The sequence below is a fragment of the Callorhinus ursinus genome, unplaced genomic scaffold, assembly GCF_003265705.2.
Source record: "Callorhinus ursinus isolate GAN/ISIS: 27379988/994484 unplaced genomic scaffold, GSC_fseal_2.0 scaffold13, whole genome shotgun sequence".
Lineage (NCBI taxonomy): Eukaryota > Metazoa > Chordata > Mammalia > Carnivora > Otariidae > Callorhinus > Callorhinus ursinus.
Window position 1 is genome coordinate 20,956,771 of NW_027397075.1, and position 18,297 is coordinate 20,975,067.

The 18,297-nt window shown below is 42.3% G+C and overlaps 1 protein-coding gene and 1 long non-coding RNA gene across 3 annotated transcripts in view; one reads left to right on the top strand and one right to left on the bottom strand.

Moving 5' to 3' along the window:
* Nucleotides 1–18,297, bottom strand: part of DRC8 (dynein regulatory complex subunit 8) — a 111,627-nt gene that overhangs the window by 11,449 nt on the left and 81,881 nt on the right. The window contains 1 exon segment of the mRNA XM_025877887.2: nt 9,681–9,753. Coding sequence (XP_025733672.2) covers nt 9,681–9,753 — 73 coding nt within the window.
* On the top strand, nt 182–6,732 carry LOC112828657 (uncharacterized). Of its 2 annotated transcripts, none has more exons than XR_012380516.1 (2): nt 182–296; nt 6,560–6,732. It is a non-coding gene; the product is annotated as an uncharacterized lncRNA (long non-coding RNA). The 2 variants fall into 2 exon arrangements; XR_003209561.1 differs by lacking the exon at nt 182–296 and adding an exon at nt 570–616.

Below are 18,297 nucleotides of genomic sequence, written 5' to 3' on the forward strand. Positions count from 1 at the left end.
CAGGTGCCCCAATCAGTCTACAATTCTTTAACTCCAGCATCTAACATCCGCACAAATTAGAACAGATCTACTACATTCTCCCATCTTCTCCCATGCCAGGGTGCTTAGGAAAAATAACAGACAACAATGTTTCACATCACCTGCTGCTTCAAAACCAGAACATAATTACCTCACCCTTTCCCAATCTCTGAGAAGCTTGGCACAGTTGGATTCTGAATGCTGTGACATCTCAGGGCTCATCTGGAACCAGGATGATGCAGTTATGGTTCAGACGGATGGACACGGCCACTTTACAAGTGTGTGGATTATATAGATTTTACTCTACTAACTAGACAGCCATTTCTGAAGTTTCAAAGACAAAAATTTCTGAGAATACTTAACCAATTAAAAATGAGAAACTGATTTGGGACCTCTGGGGCTTATGGTATTTCTGGTGTGGTATGATATTTTTCATCCAAGATGAAAAATGCAGGAAATGACTCAGTAGAATCATTACATTGTTTTAGCTGGTTACTAGGGAATATTGAACACATTGACATCATAAAGGCTTCTCACCACTATTAATTTAACATTAAATCATTGACCACAGAAAATGCAACTGAACATTCATTTGTGGGTGAGTTTCTTCATTTAGTTAAATGAATGAGACTGAACACAATCTCAAATATTTAAATGCCTATGTATTTAAATTTTTGATGTTCACAATTTTAAAGTGTTTGAAACTATCTTGAGCCAAATTAGGATGGAGTTTTTTCAGTGTTCTTGTGTCTCTGAATGCCTGGTACCTGGCACATGGTAATTGCTTGATAATTATTTGATAAATGAATGATTACCAGCTTGCAATAGTTTTTAACTACTTTTACTACTGGAAACTTGGAATTTTTGAGCCCATGGATCAGATCTATTGTAAAACTCTTCTCTCAAGTGTCTGCAGTGCTTTGCAAGCCTGAATTTTCCACTATTCTGATAGTAGGTCTTGCAAGAGCAAAAAGAGACATTGTAAGAACTGTAATTATAACCAGAATATTGCTCGGCCCACAGGAAATGGTACAGCATGTTCTTGAACCAGAATATGTCAGACTTTGTTCTTGGTGCTAAGGATGCACTGATGTACAAAGCATAAATCCTTGCCTTCAAGGAGTTTTTATGACAGAAGGGAGTTTTAAGACAGAAGTAAATCGGTAATTTCAGATTATGTTGAACACTACAGATGAAACACAAAGGGTTGTACTGTCAAATCAGATTTGCCAGAATGAGAGATCTTACCTAGTATCAAACCTCCAAAGATAAAGAGTCATAAGACACCAGTGAGGCATGGGGCAGTTCGGGATGGCAACATCATCACCGAGATGCTTTCTTGCCACATTAGGACTCACTCTGGCCCAGATTTAAACGTCAGGTCTCTAAGTGCTGTGGGTACTTGGAAGAAGAGCAGCCCAGAGCATGGGTAAGGGCAAGAACAAAGACTTTGTGTAGAAGTATGCAGACATATTTGGAACCAACATGTGAGCAGGGACAATGGCAGGAAGTGTCAGGCCTGACCACCTAGAGCCTTGCCAGCTGTGGTAACAGTACTTTGGGCCCTTTTCCTGAGTGAGTTGGGCACCTCAGAAGTAGGGTTCTGAGCAGTGGAGTGGCGGGCTCTGACTTAACCTTTTTTAAAAGCATCCTTTTTGCCCATCGTGTGACAAGTAGACTGCAGAGGACCAAGCGCAGGAGCAGAGGGTTCAAAGACCGCCATGGTAGTTCAGGGAGATGGGGCAGTGGCTTGGACCAAGGTGATGGGTGTGGAAGTGGTGAGAAGGGGTCAGTTTATCATCTGAAGGCAGGATTCAGTGTCAGTACACATACAATGGATCTTTTTAAAGTCCAATTTTACAATCTCTGGTTTCCAAAACCACATGTTATAGGGATTTATCTTCCCATGCTTGTCCCCTGTGCCTGGGGTCCCAAGGGTGGGGGTCTGCTCCCTTCCCTCTCTGCACCCAAAACATCCCTCCCTTCCCTGGGTCAGTCCCACAGCTCCACTTGGCTCTCGATCATGTCTCCCTCCTTCCTACCTTCTTGGATGTTGCCTCTTCTCTCTGGTTAGCTAGGGAGAGTCTGTTCTACCAGTCTTTGGGCCATTTTCTGGGCTTTTTACATGGATATGTGTGTTATCTAGTTGTATCTGTGGGACGAGGTGAGCTTAAGGTCTTCCTACTCTGCCATCTTCCTCGGAAGTCCCATGTTTGACTTCTTTTGCTTAACATGTTCTTGTTGAAATTCATCCATGTCATGCGTGTATCATATTTTGTTCCTTTTTATCACTGAGTAGAGTAGTGGTCCATAGGATTTATCCATTCCCCAGTCGATGGACATTTAGGTTATTTTCAATTTGGGGCTGTTATGATTAGTGCTATCAAGAACATTTGGTTACAAATCTCGTGTGGACCATACTTTCATTTTTCTTGGATAAATAGTTACCAGTAGGATTGCCAGGTCATATAATGAGTGTATGTTTATCTTTATAAGACACTGGCACAGTTTTCCAAAGTGATATTCCTACCAGCAATGTGTGAATTATAGCTGTTCTAGAATTTGTGTACTAATATTAAACACTGTGCCAGTGTTTAATATTTTCAGAATTTAAAATTTTAGCCATTCTCGTGGATGTGTATGGCACTTCATGCTCCCCAACAGGTACAGATGTTCATCATTTTTTATGTGCTTGTTAGCCATTAATATATTTTCCTTTATGAAATGTCTATTCAAATCTTTGGCCAGTTTAAAAATTGGGTTGATTGCCTTCCTAATATTAGTTAAAACAGATGTTAATATATTCTGGATACAATGTCAAATAAATTATTTGCAAATATTTTCCCTCAATCTGTGATCTACATTTACTTGGTTTGTTTTTAACTGTGTCATTTGATTGGGCAAAATTTTTTAATATTGATGAAGGTAATCGTTATTTGTTGTGCTTTTTTTTTTTTATGGTTCATGCTTTCTGTGTCTTATCTAAGAAATGTTTGGCTGACCCAACATCACATGGTTTTCTCTCTGTCTTCTTCCAGAGAAGTTTATAGTTTTAGCTCATCTATTCAGGTCTATGATCCACTTCAAGTTAACCTTTTTGTGTGGAGGAAAAGAGTGCCGAAGTTTGTTTTCTTTCTATTCAGATACCCATTTGCTCCCATACAATTTATTGAAATGATGATCCTTTCTTCGCTGGATTACTTTGGCACCTCTGTCAAAGATATAAGTATGGTTCTATGTCTGGATCCTCCAGTTTGTTCCATTGGTCTACAGGTCTCTTGGTACACAAATATCACACTTGTCAGGATTATTGTGGTTTCATGGTAAATTTTGCAGTTAGTAAAAGGCCACCCTTGCCCTTCCTTTCCAAAATTATTTTGGTTATTTTAGCTCCTTTGCTTTTCCATTCAAATTTCAGAATCAGCTCATAAATTTCTTCAAAAAAATCCTGCTATAATTTTGATTGAAAATGTACTGAATATATTAATCAAAGAATTACCCTCTTAACAATGTTATCTTGCAATCCATGAACACATATATTTATCCATTTAACTCTTAATTTCTCTTTATAGTGTTTGCTGTTTTTGGTGAATAGGTCTTGCCTTTATTTTGTTAAATTTATTCATTATTCTATTTTTAAGCTTTTTTAGTGGCATTGTTTACTTAATTTCATTTTTCTTATTGTTGATTTCTAATTATAGAAATAAAATTGATTTTTCATGTTGACCATGTAGGCTGTGATCTGGCTAAATTCACATACTAGTTCTTGTTGTGGCTTTTTGGTGAGTCTCTTAGGATTTTCTACGTGAAAAATCATGTCTGAAACAGAGTTTCACTTTTTCTTTTCCAAACTGCATATCTTTTGTTATTTTTTCTTACCTTATTGTACTAGCTGGGGCTTCAAGTAAATGGTGAATAGGAGTGATGAACGCAGGCATCTGTGCCTTGTTCATGATTTGAGTATGAGTATGATTTTAGCCTTGAATTTTCGTAGCTGCCCTTGGCTGGCTTGACAAGTTTCCTTTTATTCTTCGTTTGTTGAGTATTTTTCTCTTCAATGGGTACTGAATTTTTTCAAATGCTTTTCCTATATTTACTGAAATGATCATATGGTCTATCTACTTTGTTCTGTTGATGTAATAAATAATAAAGTACATTGATTGATGTTGAGCCAACCTTAAATTCCTGAGATAAACTCCACTTGCTCATGATGTATTATCCTTTAAACATGTTGTTGAAATTGATTTGGTAAAATCTTATTAAGGACTTTTTACATCTATGTCAGTAAGCTCTGTTCTTTTTTGTAATAGGATTGTCTGGCTTGAATATCAGAGTAATGCTGGCCTGGAAAGTGTTATCTCCTGTGATGTTTCCAAAAAGAGTTTTGTGTAGAATTGGTATTATTTCTTCCATAAATGTTTTTTTTATTTTTTTATTGTTATGTTAATCACCATACATTACATCATTAGTTTTTGAGCTTCCATAAATGTTTGAGAGAATTCTCTAGCAAAGCCATCTGAACTTCTAGTTTTCTTTATGGGAAAGTTTTTTAATTATAAATTTAATTTTCATAATTGATTCAGGGCTATTCAAATTCTCCAGATTTTCTTGGGTCAGTTTTGGTAATTTGTGTGTCTCAGGGAATTTGTCCATTTCATCTAAGTTGCCAGGTTTATTAGCATAAAGTTTTTCTTTATTATCCTTTTAAAATGTCTGAAGGATAATGATAAACCCTCCTTTAATTTTGATGTTGGTAATTTGTCTTGATTACCTTAGCTAGAGGTTACTCCAATTTTATTTGAAAAGACTAGTTTTTTGCTTTTAGTGATTTTCTCTATTTTCTATTTCACTGATTTTTGCTCTTCATAATTTTTTTTCTTCCATTTATACTAGGTTTATGTTGCTCTTCTTTTTCCAGCTTGTTAAGATGAGGATTTAGGTAATTAATTTTAGGTCTTTTTTTCTTTTCCAGTGTAAACATTTAAAGTTGTAAATTGGTGTCTAAGCACTGCTTACCTGTATCCCACAAAGTTTGACATGTTGTATTTTCATTAACATTCAGGGCAAAATATTTTCTAATTCCCCTTGTGATTTCTTCTTTGATTCATGAATTATTTAGAAGAAGGTTGCTTAATTTCAAGTATTTGAGGATTTCCTAATTATCTTATTCTCAATTGATTGCTAACTTAATTCCTTTTTTAATTTTTTTAATTTACTTTTTTTTTAGAGAAAGAGAGCATGAGCAGTGGGGAGAGACAGAGGGAGAGGGAGAGAGAATCTTAAGCAGGCTCCACACTGAGCACAGAGCCCGACATGGAGCTTAATCTCATGAACTTGAGCCTAGATCAAGAGTCAGACACTTAACTGACTGAGTCACCCAGGCACCCCTCAATTCCATTTTTAAAATCAGAGAACATATCCTATATGATTTTAATTTTAAAAATTTACTGAGACTTGTTTTATGGCCCAGCACTTAATCTACCCTATTGAATATTCCCTGTACGCTTGGAAAGAACATGTATTTTGCATTTGTGGGTGTATGTCCTATAAATATCAATTAGGCCAGAGTGACTAACGGTTGATCATCTATGTCTTTGTTGATATTTTATGTAGTTGTTCTATCAATTATTTAGGGAGGGTTGTTATAAGTTCCTTCTATGATGATGGAATTGTGTTTCTCCCTCTCATCTGTCCATTTTTGTTTCATGTCTATTGCAGCTCTGTTATTACATACACAGACATTTAAAATTTTTATACCATTCTGATAAATTGACCTTTTTCTTTTCCTCTTTTTATTTTTATTTGCATTTATTCTGTGCAAAATTTACTCCCGGGCCATAAGTTTTTGTTTCTTCAGTTTCTTCTGGGATATGTTTTTCTTCTGTGCAACCTCCTCTTCTGGTTTAGGAACAATCTGCTCTTTTTCAGTAAGGATCATCTCAATGTGGCAGGGAGAGCTCATGTACAGGTTAATCCGACCATGAGCCCTGTATGTTCTATGCCGCATCTTGGGGACTTTGTTCACCTGGATTTGCTCAATGACCAGAGAATCAACATCTAAACCCTTAAGTTCAGCATTACTCTCTGTATTTTTAAGCATGTGCAGTAAAAATTCAGCACTCTTCTTGGGCCACCAACCCTGTGTCCAGCCCCACTGTGTGGCCTGGGCACACCTACCAACTCCACCACTATAGCAACGGAATGGCACACTGCTTCTGTAAAGTGACGTCTTTCAGATACTCAGTGGCCTTTCGGATATGCATACCCTTGATGGCCTGGGCAGTTTCACATGTGTTCTTAAAGTGAACAGTAAGATTTGAACCTCTTGATTTACATGATTTCGTAGGGTTTTCTGGGTCAAGCGAATAGCGAACCATTTTCAGAGGTCACCTCAGGCCACTCAGGGGAAGAGATAAATGGACCTTTTAAAAAAATCACTGTACAATGTCAAAATCTCACCAACATAGGTCTTATTTTCCAAACTTTTTTTTTTTTTAGCTCTCCTTTCTAATTAGTTTAAATTCTCCACAATTCCATTTAGGTTTGAACTTCAAAGGCTGTCGACCTCTCCACACCCTTCCCACTGGTACTGAGATGCTGTCATGTCCTCCCAGCTCCCACATGGAAGATCCTGGAAGGATATAACTTCTTAGAAAAGGAAGAATTGTTTGTAACCTGTATGTCAATAAAATTTGGGTATTAACCCTTGTCACAGTTGTTGAGTTTTGTGATATTCCAAATGTGCAGAGATTATTTGGGGCAAGTTGGTAATTGTAGAATATGAAGTAGAGGGATCAATGCTGAGCGATTTTTAAATGATCTATTTCAAGAGCAACATCAGATCTCGTATCGCTCTTTGGAAGTGAGGGGCTGAGAGTCAGTATGTACTTCGACTAAAACTCAAGTAAATGGCAACTAGAGACCTGCACACAGGTTTTAACGTTTTATCAAAGAATTTTATTTTATTATTTATTTATTTACTTATTTGACAGAGAGAGAGATGTCGAGAGAGGGAACACAAGCAGGGGGAGTGGGAGAGGGAGAGGGAGAAGCAGGCTCCTGGCTGAGCAGGGAGCCCGATGTGGGGCTCGATCCCAGGACCCTGGGATCACGACCCTAGCCAAAGGCAGACGCCTAATGACTGAGCCACCTAGGTGCCCCATTGAAGAATTTTAGAGAATTATCACATTATTGCATTTTAAAGCAAAAAAAAAGCAGAAATAGTTTCATTTCTGAAACGACTACAGAGCACTTAGCAATAGGACATTCACCCCTAGAGCTTTACTACCTGGAGCTCTGATTTTGTAAATGTATTCAATACCTACAACTATCTATGTGCTTTGTTCCCCTCACTTATTTGGGAAACCACAAAAAGGAGAGTCACGCCCAAAACTTCTTATGCATATCGCTATAATTTAATTTGAATAAGTTGTGCATAAGGACAGAAAAATGTGTATAGGGCTTAGATAGCACAGTGATCCCTACTGGTACAACTGCTCTAATCGTGTACAATTTTCAAAGGTTGTGTCAGTATGTCTAAGAAAGGGGCAAAGACAAATTAAAACGTTGGTACCCAAGCATCTACTGTGATTAACTGCGCAAACCCGTGGGGTTGCTTCAGCAGACAGCCACCTATAGAGCAAGCAAACCCAAATATGTGTTGAGAGCCCACCAAGTAACACATGAATCCTGACAGTTATTAGATTTAATCCTCATAAAGATACACTTTACTATTGTTGCATTCCTTTTGTGGCTGTGGAACCAGGCTTTGAAAGGCCACATAGCTGTAAGTGGTACCTATGGGCCTCGAATGTAGACCTCCTGACCCAAGATGTGGTATTTATTCTAATTTGCCACAGAAACTTACAGATGAAGAGTTGGCAAACTTTTTCTGCAAAGGACCAGACAGTAAATATTTTAAGCTTGCGAACCATATGCTCTCTGTCGCAAGGACTCTCAACTCCTCTTGCAATGAGAGCACAGCCAGAAACAATATGTAAATAAATGAATTTAGCTGTGTTCCAATAAAACTTTATTTATAAAAACAGGTGGTGGATGGGGTTTGGCCCAGGGGTTGTGGTTTGCTGATTAAAACAGACAAAAGGAATTAGGCTCTAAAGGTTCTGCTTTTTTATTCTCTGGAGGCATTTTTCCTTACTCTTCCACCTACTCTACTGAAGTATATGCAGTAATTATGATTTCACTGTAAGTTCATCTTCCAGTTCCTATCTGCTCCATGGTGCCAACTCTCCTCTTTCACTAGCACAAATTCTAGCTTTGTCGATAAACACTGTCAAGCAGTGATCAACACCTTTTTTTAAAAATGTGAGGACCAACTCAGGAAAAATAAGATTTTTCTCCTCTGAGTAAAAATAGTTTTATTGGATCCCCAAACAGAAAAACAATGTAAAGATTTTGTGCTTTACTGAATATTTTTAAATGCTAATGAAAAACCAGTCCTGCTTTTTAGTTACAAGATGCTAATACGTGGGCAACAGAGTCCTCTTTTCAATCTTCCACTTCTTAACTGTATATAGTGCTTTAGGATTCAAAACAAGTCTTCTAATACATTACTTCATTTACCTTTGAAGTAGGTATTCTCATGGAGAAACTGGCACGGAGGTTAGGTAACTCACCCCAATGCCATGCTGGGCACAAAAATCAACCAAACCCCCACTTCCTTGCCTGCCTCCCGTCTCCTGCTCGAAGCCTGGCCTCCACCAAAACCCACACACCTAGATCAGCAGTTCTGAACAGATTCTTCTCCTGGTGGGGGCCCAGGTAGCTTTGTTCCCTTCAGGCCTCTGCTTTGTTGAACTGAAAACTGCACTTGATATTAGACCAGACGCTTTTCTAGAAAACCAAACAGGGCATGGAGCTCTCTGGTCTCGGGCCACTCATCACTGCTTTTTGGGGTAATTCTCTCCAGAGACTCATCTATACTATTACAAATAACCGTTTTTAAAATTCTTGGACCATTCCGTCAATATCAAGTTAGTTCTTATTATTTCATTATGTGTACTATTTCTTCTGAAAGTTAGTTTTATTTCCCCTCAATAAATATAAATCTCTTACAGTCTCTACTTCCCTTTCCATCCCCTCTGAACTGACATTCTTCACTATGTTCCTTCCATCTGTCAGTGTTCTCTCTGCAGTCAGTCCCCTGCATCTGATGGCCTTTCTCCAACTAAGTTTTTTTTTTAATATTTTATTTATTTATTTATTTATTTGAGAGAGAGAGAGAGAGAAAGCTCGAGCAGGGGAGGAACAGAGGGAGAGGGACAAGCAGACTCCCCGCTGAGAGCAGAGCCTGATGTGGGGCCCCCTCCCATGACCCTGAGATCATGACCTGAGCTGAAACCAAGATGCTTAACTGGACTGAGCCACCCAGAGGCCCTCTTCAATTAATTTCAAAGAGTGTAAATAATATCTAAGGCGGGCTCCTTACTTGAGCCATTGCATTACTTGGTCAAAGCCATTTCTTCCAGATCTGATACTGTTTCAGAACTGTTGCCTGGCCAATCTGCAAAGCTGCCCCAATGTCTTCATCAAGCACATTCTTTAGTTTAGGACACGCCCAGTTGCAGTTAACGGTTTTTAGATCCAAGGAGCAGGGGGAGTAGAGAGCCCACCGCACGCAGCCCTGCTGCCAGCCGGCTTACCTCTGCGAGCAGGTCATGCAGCTGTCCTTCACTGGGGCAGCACCCTAGCGACCTGACAATTGTTCCGATCTCTCTGTGGGAAAAAAATGGTCAATAGTTTCAGAATTTAAACTTTGAAAAGCAAGTGCGGTGTCTCTCTAAAGGACTTCAGGGTGGTTGTAGCCCAGCAAACAAAGTCACTCAGTAAGTACTGCCTTGTGAGGATAGAAGATACTTTCTGGGGAAAGGAAGAGGCAGACAAGCGAACCAAAGGGAGAAAGAAGTGTGTGCATTGATTAGCAAACGCAAGGCCTGCCTGAGCCAAAACCCAGAAAGTTCTAGAAAACGGAAAGAACGGAGGAGTAAGAAAAAGAAATGTCAGCCACTTACTAGCCGAGTTTAAGTTAGTTAACTGTTTTGCACCTCAGTTTCTGCATCTGTAAAAGGAGGACAGAGGTTTGTGCTGAAGTTCACGTGGCCTCTAGTGCGCGCTCGCTCGAGTTCAGATCCCAGCTCTGCACGGCGCCAGGCAGGTCGGGCTAGTCTCCGACTGCATAAGCCTACCTGGTGGGCAAAATGTAGCGTCTTCCTTCAAATACTTAGAATGGGGCTGGGAACACCCTCAGTAAAATATGAGAACTATCGTAATAAAAGCATAGCTCTTGGAGGAGTAGCCACTCCATAGATATTAGTTACTCTCCTGCCCCCCCATAACAATGTAATTTAATTCAGCAAATAACCTAAGAAGAGTCTGAATTACATTCAGTATTCTCTAGATGCTAAGACAGGATTTGTAATAGATTATTAAGTATTTCCACTTAAAATTATTAAAATTAAAGTTGTAGTATTTGGATGTGTACTTGATTTCACAAATATTCACTCAACTAGGATATTTCATTTCTTTACCATTCTGGATAATATCGGTGGTGTTATATTTACTATTTTACTGAGAAAACATTTTAAATAAGAATGTCTAGGTTCTTCACTTAAAGAGGTTGCAGGATGAATATCAAGAGGAAAACTGAAAGTCAGTAACTGTGGAGGATGGGATTAACTTTCATTTATTGGTTTTCCTTCACAATAAATGAGGACCAACTTAACATGTAACGTCTTCCTGTTTCCTACCTGCCCAAGCACCTCAGTCCTAACACTTGTGCACTGTTGTTAACGCCCACATCCTTCATGAAGGCAGGACGTGAACATGATGGTGGGACTAGACGCTGAAGCATTCTATAAGACTATACTTCCAAGAAGTCCCTAAAGATGTCCCATGAATCTGGCTAACACCACTGTAATAAATATATCATTGTAACATCAGACTCCTGCTGTATACGTTCCAACTGATAGTTAATGAGGCAGGAACCAAAACATGATACGGTCAGTATTCACAGATTTAGCCCCTCCATAACCTTCCAGGCCTCTCTGTGTGCATCAGAGAACCACAGGAAGTCCGGAATCAGAGGGATCCGAGGAAAGGCTGTCACCCTGCAGGATGGGGAGGGCGGGGAGGGGGAGCACGGGGCTGGGGGGGCACAGGGCGAGGTGAGGGGACTGGAAGCCTTTGCAGGCACGCATGCGGGACAGTGGTCCTACTGAGCACTGGGCAAGGGACCAGCCCAAGTGACAACAGGCTGTAAGTGTAAAATACGCACGAATTTCAAAAAACCAAGTACGGAAAAAAAAAACTGTCAAATATCTCATGGATAATTTTTCAATTGACACATGTTGAAATGAAATATTTTAGACATACGGGGTTGCATAAAACATAGCATTGAAATTAATTTTACCTGTTTCTCTTTTACCTTTTTTTAAATATGGTTACTAGAACATTTTAAATTATAAATCCAATACCCCCCATTTCTGGAAATGGCTAGGAATAGCTGCCATCATGAGTCAGCCTGTGAGAAGAGAGGTATGTAGAGAGAAAAGAAGAATGACTTTGTGCTGTGTCAGCAAGGTAATCAATCCCCCTGTGCCTCTCCAAGAAATGGTAAACCAGTTTGAAATGAGCCCTTTGTAGCTTCCAACACCCAGGACATGGGAAGGGCTAAGGCACTAGCTGCGGGTGGGGCGTGATCCACCCCCAGATGGCGTGGGCAGGAAGAAGGTCTTAGAAGAGTGTGCTGACGGGAAGAGACCAGCCAGGGGTCCAGCAAGAACTCTCCAGAGACTGGCCCTGACCCAGCGGTCCAAGGAAGAGGGCCTGCATTAGACACGAGGGAGAGGGGCCATAGGGCTAGGCGAGAACTCCACAGATCCACAGAGGGCCGTGTCAAGGGAACTAAGGAAAGACATGGGGGAAAAGTGGGCATCATCTTGGTGTCACATGCTGCTGAGAAGTCGAGTAAGTTCTGAGAGACGCCCATTGGATTTAGGAAAGGAGACTGGTGGTGATTTTTTGACGAGGGAAGCTGCCGTCGAAGATGGTGGAGAAATCTGATTGCACTGGGTTCAGGAGGATGGATGTGTGAAGTGAAGGGGAGGAAGGGATGTCTGGAGGGGACATTGGGTCAAGGAAGATTTTGTAGGACCAGAGAGAGGTGAGCGCGCTTGGATGCAGATGGGCCTGGCTCAGGAAGGTGGCTTCCTGGGGAGATGGGAGGGCTGGTGCTCGGCACTCAGTGTGCACACAACCACCTGCGCACCCCCCACCCTCCAGGTCCTGCCACCACCAGCAGGCATCAGAGGGTGGCAGGTCCTTCCTTTCAGCCAGAAAATTCTCCTCTCTCCCCTTTGGCTCCCCTTTGAAGGACCTATCACCCTCCTCGCCTCTCCTGAGTAACTCCAGCTAGACTGTCTCACTTTGCTGAGGGAGACCACAGAAAACAAAGCTCGTTTGATGTCCCTCACGCACCAAGCTGCTTCTTTCTCTCTAGTCCTAAAACACGAAGGCCTGACTGATGTAAGAGGAAAAGGCAAAGCTTCTTTGGCTGACAAGTCCACAGTGGCCTAAAGAACAATACAATAACTCAAGAACACACCTGTACCCCTACAAACTAGCCCTCGAGCTGTGTTTAGTGGTTAATTCATCTACACGCAGCTGCTCAATATTCTTCGTTAACCCTTCAAAATGGCCATTTGCCCCATCGTAGATTCTGGGCCCCTTAACTTTCCATCCTGCTCGCTCTATCCATCTATCATCCCTTGCCTCAAGCTCCATACCGTGGATACACCTAATCTCAGCAGAAGAGCCCCCAGACCTGTCCCTTACTTCCCAGAACAGACGCCGATTGTTTGGGCACCACGGCTGACCCTCCTACCACCTGCTGGGGCAGCTCAGGCTGCAAGCTACACACCACAGCCTGGGCAGATGAAAACATGGCATGATTGCACACAGTTCCAGAGGCTGCCAAGTCCAAGACCAGGATGTCATCAGGTGTCTGGTGAGAACCCTCTTCCTGGCTTGCGATGGCCACTTTTCTCTGTGTCCTCACATAGCAGACAGCGAGCCTGCTCTGGGTCTCCCTCTTCTCCCTCGATAAGTGTACTCTTAAGCCCCTCGGTCTTGGTTCTTGTTCTGGACACACTTGCATTCCACTCAGCATCTTCATCCTCTCCTCTACTAGTTGCTTCCTCTTTTGCCCTAAAATATTCAGATATCTTCCTTCCTTATGTTGAAGACATTCTGATAGGTGCCTTAGCACCTTCGAGTATGCTCCCTCTGCTTCCTTCACTACTCCTTGTTCTAACTTACTCCTCTTCCAACTGTCAGCCCATTGCCTGCTGTCCATTCCAGGCCCAGACGCTCCGCAGACCTGCCATGCCTAGCTCTCTGCCACTCACTCAGTCTGTCCTGCCTCCGTGAGCCTCTCCACTCCTCTCTGCCCCTCAACTGCCCCCGGCCTGGACCCTGCTTACAGGATGACCTCACTGTTAAAACCATTCCCAGAGCCTAAGAGAAGAAGCAGCACCTCAGGTCCGGACAGAGAGAAGGCCACTGGTGATCTCAGCAGCAGCACCTGCAGGGAGGGAGGGACAGAAAGCCCGCGGGGTGCCAGCGGCGGTGGTGGGGGGACTTGAGTAGCAGGCACAGAGAACACAGCAGGGGAAGGTGGCAGCTCTAGAGGGGCACCCACAACTGCTGGCCAGCACTCTCTGCACTCAAACTCTGCCCCCATGGATGCCTTTACTCCTCGCAACGGCCCCTTGCAGGGGGGGTGCCTCGTTCTCTCCATTCCACAGATAAGGAGACAACCCTGGGATATTCAATAACTTGCCCGGGGCCACATACGGCCAATCCCAGCAGTGACCCCCCGGGAGCTGAGGGCCAAGGCTGCGGGTCCGACCATGGGGCAGCACAGAGGGACGGCAGAACCAACAGCTCCTCTGGGACTTGGAGAAGGAGTCGTCCCCGCAGTTCACTCATACCCTACCACCTGCAGGCTGCAGGGGAGCGTTGGCCGCACACAGCCACGCAAGGGTTTGGCTCTGCTCTCAAACGCTTCAAATATTCTCACCCACTTACTTCTGACAACAGCCCCGGGAGGACGGCGCCTACTATTATTCTACCGATGAAGAAAATGGGAGCACAGAAGGGGTAGGTAACTTCCCCGTTAGCCTAGTAATTCATGGCCATGGGATTCCCACACGCAGGCTGGACCCCACCCTCTTCACCCCTGCGTGCTGCTGCCCCTCAGAAACCTGGCCGAGGATTTCGTGAGACTTACAGGAGAACTTGACTATAACAAGACGCTTCCAAAGAAAACCGGAGGCTCCACCCTATGGGAGCCTTGAAGACAGATCCAGGGCTCAAAACTGATGACCCGAGGGACAGATGTGGCCAGTACATAAGGTTACGTTCAGCATAGCATTGGTCTCTTCATTTAGATGGGGCCACTCGTACGCGTCCTCAGAACTGTCCAAGCCTGTGCGCCTCTCACATTCAGGTCACAGGCCTGGTCCCTGGGGAATCTGGGTTTATCACTCCTGGAAAACAGCTATTTACTCTAGGAATTTACCAGCAAGAAGCCTGGGAAGGAGCCAAATGACCTCTTCAAGTTCTCCCCAGCTGCTCTGATTCTATTATATTTAAACACACACACACCTCTGGTTTATGTAAGTGAATATTCTAGTTCTTAGAACATATACACTGGAGTATTTTGGGGAAAAGTCATAATGTCCAAAGCTTACTTTCAAATAGCCCAGCAAAATTAAAATAACAATAAAATGTGTAAATGTGTATACAATGTAAATACGTGTGTATATATATTATAAAAGAGAGAGAGAACATAGGCAAAAGCAAATGTGGCAAAATGTTCATAATTGGTACATCCCTGTGACCACACACAACAGTTCCGTGGGCCACTCTTACTATTTGTCTATAAGTGTAAAATTTTTTAAATAAAAAGTTTTCATTGAAAAACAAAACAAAACAAAACAAACAAGACATGGGCACCTGGCTGGCTTAGACGGAAGACCGCACGACTCTTGATCTTGGGGTCATGAGTTCGAGCCTCACACTGGGTGTAGAGATTACTAAAAAATAAATGAACTTTAAAAACAAACAAGCATATGTGGAATGAAAATCAAAGTAGTAAGAAGTAATAACAGAAATCCTGCCTCATATAAACTATTTAAAACAATTAGGCATATACCATCTATCATTTTGGCTTCAGAACAAGTAAAAGTATCTGGAGAAGACGAAGCCCTGTACGGTAAATTGCTCCGGGTAGGTACAAGACAAGAGGAGGGAGGGGAGGGAAATTATAGGAGAAGCAAAGACGCCTCTGAGCTCCTCTTGTTCTTACTCGTTCCAAAATACAAGGCCAGAGGCACAGAAGACAGATGATCCCAAGAGTTCCTGTGGCGTTAGGATTCTGGTGCCAAGTACACAGGAATGCAAGCGGGGGGGGGGGGGGGGGGGGAGGGACACGTGGGCCTCCAGAACCCCAGATGGTGCCAGGATGGGGCTGGGGTCCTGGCTGTAAGGAGGAAACCACGTAGCTAACCTGTCAGCCTCAGGAGTAGTGAGGCTCCTAAAGGTGAGCTAAGAAAAACAGGAAGAGAGAGCAAGGAAGAACAGAGGCCAGAAAACCGTGAGGCCATGAGTGCCTGAGAAAGGGACAGGGGTCTAGAAAGGAGGAGAACTGAAAAGGAAATGGGGAGAAGGAGGCAAAACTGTAGCTTTCAGAGACAAGCAATAGAAATTCCAAAACTTCACGATGAAAATAAAAGAAGTTCAGAAATAAGAAATAACAAAGATACTAGACAACTGGAACATTAAACAAAACTATGAAATAAAGCGACACAATTACACACATTAGGGCTGATTAACCTATTTCATTCTACTAAACGGGATTTTGAATCAAGTGAAATGATTGAAAGTTATTTTAAAGTATCTTTTAAGGGGCTCCTGGGTGTCTCAGTCAACTAAGCATATGACTGGATTTCAGCTCAGGTCATGATCTCAGGGTCGTGGGACTGAGCCCCACATCAGGCTCCGCACTCAGTGCGGAGTTGGCTCGAGACTCTCTTTCCTTCTGCCCCTCCCCCTGCTCGTGCTCTCTCTCTCTCTCTCTCAAATAAATAAAATCTTAAAAAAATAAATTTTTACAATGATTGTAACATTTTTAAATCATTAAAGTATTTACAATTATTAAAGTAACCTTTTAAAGCAACCAGTTAGAAACTTCCCAAAGTCAATGTAGTGAAATAAAACTAAAATAGTTTCTGAATTTTAATAATTCCTTCCTGAAGTCTTTTTATCAGGCTTTTGGAAAAGAGCGTGGAGAAAAGGCAGAAACAAACTCATTTGTGTAAGGTAGTGGGTGTGCTGTTACCAACCGGCTCCTCAGGAGAGAAAAGCCCTGATTAGCAGCATTTGCATTTCCACCAAGTCAACACAACCACAACCACAGGGCACCAACTTCAAGCTGCCCAAGTTGCTGGGGAAGTCGCTGGGGAAGCAGGTGGGAAGAGATGCCTCTGGGATCCCCAGCTGCCGGGAGGCCCCCCACGTGTACTAACTGCCTCCCAAGCATGAGTCAGAGTAAACCATGGTACTGCAATCAGGTGGAGGTCAACTTTGAGTATTTAGTACTTTTTTATCATTCATAAACACATTCATGTTTCATTTTACACAGAACAGCCTGAAAAAGTATAGATCACTGCATGAGTTTGCCCGTCGCCCTAGCTCAGGGGTCAGGTGAATCTGTGTGCCGGTCCAATGTCACTGTAAGTGCTGCCCAAGTGAGCGCCTTGGGTTTTTAGTATAATTTCCTTGTAAGTTTATGCAATTTACTTTTTATAGAAATTAGTTGGTAACAGTAGCTTGCAGAATTCCTGAAAACATAACAGTCCGCTCTTGTGCCAGTCAGCATGATTTGGCTCCAACACTGATTCTCCAAGTCCCGACCACTTTGCTCAGACAGCTCCTAGCCCTGCGGTCCCTAGGCAGGTTCATCTTCTGAACAACCCACTCAGTGTTCTGCTGTGCCTACAGAACGGAAGTTAAATACATTCCTTGTAAAAAACAAAACAAAACAAAAAAACCCACAGTTTTCCTTGGGAAAAATTTTTTTCTTTTAAATCAATTTCATGGGATTTTCTTTTTTTTTAATTGATGACACCTCAATTAAATCAACTACTTCTTATAAAGTCTTTAACATCTGCAGAGCCGTTCCCTCTGTCGGAGTGGATGTGGTCTTATATTGATAAGAACTACAAATGAGGGGCGCCTGGGGGGCTCAGTCGTTAAGCGTCTGCCTTCAGCTCAGGTCATGATCCCAGGGTCTTGGGATCGAGCCCCGCATCGGGCTCCCTGCTCAGCGGGAAGCCTGCTTCTCCCTCTCCCATTCCCCCTGCTTGTGCTCTCTCTCTTGCTGTCTCTCTCTGTCAAATAAATAAAATCTTAAACAAACAAAAAAGAACTACAAATGAACTCCAGAAGTCTTTATGGTTCAATACTAAGAATCTGTTTCTGCACTTGCACTATATATAACGTAGTAAACATGGGAACAAAATCACTTCAGAACACATGAGTCACAATAAGGTTGCCCAATAGAGGTATCTTGCTTTAATTCATGCACAGCTTGTGGGTCGGGCCCAGGCTGGTTCCCCGCAGGCCTTCGGCGGGTGCAGTATCACGTTCCTGACACGAGGTGGCGCCAGTGCCACGGAGCTAGGTGGTGAGTCCTCCGTTTTAGGGCGGTCTAAGGTCAAAACCATTCCAAGTGAAGACCTGACTCAGGACAATGGACGCAATTCTCAGGGAGAAAAGAGCAGGCAAAATACTTTACCTCCCCTATGATATTAGCTGATATTCATCTAAGTATAAGAGAATGTTGAAAACAAGTCAAAAATATCTGAGAAGAAACAAAAGCAGGATTTGAAAATGACTTTCATTTATTTCATAAATATTTGCCCAACACTACCGTGCACCAGGTACCATTTACAGCACAGCAGACAACAAAAAGAAGACCTTGTCCTCGCAGAGAGCGTTTTCACAGATTGATCTCCTTTCGCAAAGCCATGAAATGAAACCGAAATAATGGCTAAACCTCCTTATTCAGACAAGGGCTCTACTCAAAAAAAAAAAAAAAAAAAGCCTTATTTTTCTGAGGGTCCCTCTAATCAAGTGCGGATCATTTTTCCACTGCTAAAAGATGCTTTCCAAAAAGCTTTGGGTTCTAACTTGTTA